Source organism: Limulus polyphemus, unplaced genomic scaffold, assembly GCF_000517525.1.
Source record: "Limulus polyphemus unplaced genomic scaffold, Limulus_polyphemus-2.1.2 Scaffold948, whole genome shotgun sequence".
NCBI classification, from domain to species: domain Eukaryota; kingdom Metazoa; phylum Arthropoda; class Merostomata; order Xiphosura; family Limulidae; genus Limulus; species Limulus polyphemus.
In genome coordinates, this window is record NW_013666558.1 from 101317 (window position 1) to 106131 (window position 4815).

The 4815-nt window shown below is 36.5% G+C and overlaps 1 protein-coding gene across 1 annotated transcript in view; it reads left to right on the forward strand.

Moving 5' to 3' along the window:
- Positions 1-4815, forward strand: part of LOC106461383 (dual specificity protein phosphatase 22-B-like) — a 24072-nt gene that overhangs the window by 6550 nt on the left and 12707 nt on the right. Inside the window, exon 3 of the mRNA XM_013921201.2 lies at positions 4164-4288. Coding sequence (XP_013776655.1) covers positions 4164-4288 — 125 coding nt within the window. The remainder of the gene's footprint in view (positions 1-4163; positions 4289-4815) is intronic.

A 4815-nucleotide genomic window follows, 5' to 3' on the forward strand; every position in this document is an offset into this window, starting at 1 on the left:
CTCTAGTTTTGTAAACATAAATTATTTTATATTTTTTAGAAAATCATTTGAAATGCTGCCTGTCTCGAGTTCAAGTAAAATCCGAAAGTGCAAAAATCACCCAAACAGTTTCTGCTACATTTGTGGAAAATATATTACAGTTTCAAGAACGAAAAATATCACACACAAAGTAAAGGTAGCTTACTACCACTATTTTGGGTGTAAATTTGTGACCAAGAAAAACATTGAGCTCCACGTGTGTGTGTGTGTTGTACAGTTTGCACATCTAGCTTGACACAGTGGCTTAATATGAAGAGAGCAAGTATGCCATTTGCAGTTTCCATGATATGGCGTGAGCCCAAATATCATCTAACTGACTGTTATTTTTGCATGACTAATGTTTCTGGATATTCAAGCAAAACTAAACAATACATTAAATATCCAATTATTGCATCTGCAATGAAACCAGTACCTCATGGGTATGGTCTTCCAGTGTCACACCCGCTAGCGAATTGGGAAAGAGAAGAGTTATCATTCGAAGAAGACAATGAATAATTTACACCATCTTCATCTAGTAATTCTATTCCTGTGGTACCTCAACATAATCTGCTTCATCTGATCACACAAGAAAAGCTAAGTGATCTGATTCGTGACTTGTCTCTATCAAAGCAGCATGGGGAACTTCTTGGCTCTCGTTTACATCAATGGAATTTATTAGCTCCAGGAACAAGAGTTTCAATTTACCGAATTTATGTTTTAAATTGACTTGTAATTAGTGATTTTATTTTCCTGTAAAATTATGTTCTCTGTTCTACTTGTGTGTTTTTCTGTGTAAGAGATTTACAGGGGCAATAAGAAATTGCACCGATTTCTTCCCCAATGCGGGAGTTATTTTAATTGAATTTTAAATCAAGGATGGCCGAGGAGGGCCTGAAGGCAAAGGGAAGAGAAAATGTGTAGGTTTAAAGTGGAACGTTGTTCAAGGAAGGGGCTAAGTTTCTTTCATCCTAGTTAACTATTGTTCTGTGTCATTTACGTATGATATCACATGTGTTTTCTCAAGGAAAAGTTTGTTGTAAAGTAGAACATACTATATAAAGGCAACCAATGATATTTTCCACTGGAAGGTCAGTTGATACCTCAAGGATACAAACTCCCTTATTTTTCATATAGAATGGCCAACAGTGACAGAAGTAGTGCAAATACCCAGAAAAGAATAGCATTCTAGAACTATGTATATAATGCTATGTTTTCTAAGTTTGGAACTATTCTTTTTTTTTTTACTAAGTGTCTCTGGAAGCTCCAGTAAAGCTACTACTGTCTGTCATTTTAAACTCAACTTTTTTATGGTTCTGTGGGAAGTTAATGAGAAAAACTGACAACATATATATCTCTTGAAAGGTTACATGAAAATCAATGTGGCCATTTCCCCCTCCGTGTTGAAGGTCAAGACTTAAAAAAAAGTTTTTAAATTCTCATATTTTCTTGGATATAATGTTTTTGTGAGTATAGAAGAAGAGGGAATCATACTCCTGTAGCTTATGTTGAGAACTATTTTACCAAGATTGTACATGTGTCAGTACTGTTTTCCTTCTAAATTCAAGGTCAAAGATGTTGTAGCACTTCCTAAACCATCAGAATTTGATTTTTTACAGGTAAATTTTGTTTTGTCAGTATAGAAGAAGAGGGAAGCATACTCCTGTAGCTTATGTTGAAGATTATTTTACCAAGATCGAACATGTGTCAGTAATTAAGTTTAGCTACACACACTAACCAAGGAACACTCACAATGTATTTGATTGATAAAGTTATCTGTAATTTGATGTAATTGTGACCTCTGATGCTTCTTGTCATTAATCCTATGGCATGGTGAACTGGAAACACATTCATCGGATGCAGACATATTAATTATGGTATTTTGATGCTATCCAGAAACTGTGTAATGATATGGTTATAAACTCTGGAACTGGAAAATTAAGGGATTCAAATTCCCTAAAACTAATGTTTGGTATCTTCGAAAGTAGAAGCGTTACAACTCTTCCAGACCTTCGCGTCACTTTATTGATGTGGTGCCACTGGAAAACTTATGGACATATGGAAGTTTCAGACCATGCAGTGAAAAAAATTCACGTGTCAGTTGTATAAATTGGCAATATCCAACTTCAGACTGTGTTTTGATGGTGAAGTGTGTTCAATAAAAAAAAGAAACAATTGAATCAGAACATTTCATCTCCAGAGATGAAATACTAAAAGAACTAATTATATGTCTATGGTATGGTGGCAGGAAGATTTTGCTCATTCAAAAATTCCTGATCCTTGTGACTATTAGTGGAAGCTAAATGGTGGAGCTATTGTTCCAATGAGAATGTTCATACCTCTAGTTCCAGAGACTGTGATTGATGTGCAAGTTCAAGAAGTTCTTGCACTTGTAGACATGCAGGCCTGTACTGCATGGAGCTGTGCAAGTGTGGTACAGATTACGAAACTTGTGAAAATACAATAATGTATATGACACCAAACTAGGGCTAGAATGATCTGACGTAGGTGAACCTGCAACCACGAGCTGGTATATAGAGACACTGTTGCCTCATGTTAACTAGAATGTTTTACTTCAACATAACCTGCTTTCCTCTGGAGATTCGGTGCAAGCCGCAAATAACAAGAGGTTTAACAGAAAACGCTTTGTTGGGTTAAACTGAATTCTTCTGGTTTTGATTGAATTGTGAAGAAAGAAATTGACCCTAAACGATGTGAAAACATTATATTAGTCCAGGGTCAGTTGTCCCGAATTTAGCTGTCGTGACCTTCGTGGAGAAGTTGATGGGGGAAAGCAGGCAACAGATATCATTTAAAAATTTGGTTCATGGGGAATTCACAAAACAGTGTTGCAACTTTTTAAACCAAGTTCAAAGGCTCATATAGGTAACATAAAAATATTTTGGAAGGCATTTTATTGGTAGAAATCAATATAATGATTCCCATAATAAGTAAACAGAAAGAAGCATAATTTGACATATTTAAAACAGTTCAAATGAGTGATACAATTACCACTAGATGCCCTCAGAATCTAATCAAAAACTAATGAGAGACCAATGCAATTAGGTATATTTTTAGGCTGGATTTTCTAACTGCTGTTTTTTTTTAGTTTTCTTTCTAAAGTCGAGCCGACAAGTAACGAGAACTCGTCCAGTCTGTGTTCGAGGTAACTGAAAGCTTGACTTTCTCAGGTGTCATACCAAAAATCTAAATCACGTGATTTCAGCTAGATTTTTATTTTGGATCCACTCGATATTTTTGTTATTAGTCACTTTTTTCTGACATAAAAAAAAATCCCTATTAGCTCGTAGAGTATTACTTTCTATGAGTATTGCTCATCTAGAGGGAGACTTGCGTCAAAATATTTTTTGTATGTTGCTAAGTGCAAAACTACGTAACAGGCCATCTGTGCTCTGTCCGCCGTCAGTATTAAAACCCGATTTTTAGCGTTATAAGCCATCAGACTTACTGCTGAGTCAGCAGGGGACGACTTTCGTCAAGTTTATAAGTACGTTCTTTGAATTATTAAGAAATCATAAATCGTATTAAGAAGAGTACCATTGTTTTCGAAAATACGTTTCTACTAGTCTTATGTAATCATTTTAGCACTATTTAGGCCAAAGTCGGACTTGGGTGTGTACAGTAAAAGATTATGAGCTCAACAAATTAAGATTGACACTTGAAACAATTTTGGCCTGGCATGGCCAGGTGGTTAGGGCGCTAGACTCGCAAACTTAGGGTCTCGGGTTCAAATCCCCGTCCCACCAAACATGCTCGCCCTTTCAGCCGTGGGGGCGTTATAATGTGACGGTCAATCCTACTATTCGTTGGCAAAATAGTAGTCCAAGAATTGGCGGTGGGTAGTGATGACTAGCTGCCTTTCACTGCTAAATTAGGGACGGCTAGCCCAGATAGCCCTCATGTAGCTTTGCGCGAAATTCAAAACAAACAAACAAACAACAACCAAGTTTTATGATATGAAATGTACTGATTCATTTATAATTTACAGATATTAAATGTGTTTTATATTACCTATTGAAACTTTGATTATATAATATATATAGAATTGCTGGTAAGATTCGCTTTGTTTTAATGAAGGCATACATAATTAAAGAAACAGATGTATATTTCTTTGCCATTATGTACAGGACAAGACGTACCTTATTATCCAAGCGTCTGATTCGCCCTGTCAAAATCTGACTCAATTCTTTCCCCGGTGTAACGACTTTATCCACAGTGCTCGGACGAACGGAGGGAATGTTTTAGTTCACTGGTAAGTACCATTAAAATGTTTGTAGCGTCGCACTTAAGTTAAATTACTTGCTACAAAGTATAACCATTATTGATCGAAGGTATCAAAAGTAAACTCCAGATTAAAAAGTATTGATCAACTTTCAAAGAGTGTTTTTGAACTTGTTAAATATTTATGCGTGTTCCAGAACTTTGCGCTGTTAGTGCCGCGTGAACCACAGCGAATTTTGCCTCAATCGATTTAAAATCCCACACATGGAACTGACTAGAAAGAGAGAGAAAATAACGACAATACATAAAACAAAGCAAAAATCCACATTATATTTCAGCTAAACCCATAACTTGAACGGTAAGACATTCCTGTCAGCCGTGTTACAACTTTGAAAGTCGGAGAGATCCTTGCTGACTAACCGTGCACTACAAGCAGTGGCGTAACTACAAAAGATGCCCCTCCCCGCATAAAAAGTAATTGGATCCCCTACATTTATTCCTCTTGTAGGTAATTCTTGAATTTGTCAGGCCCTTCGGGACTCCCCACCCCCATCCGCA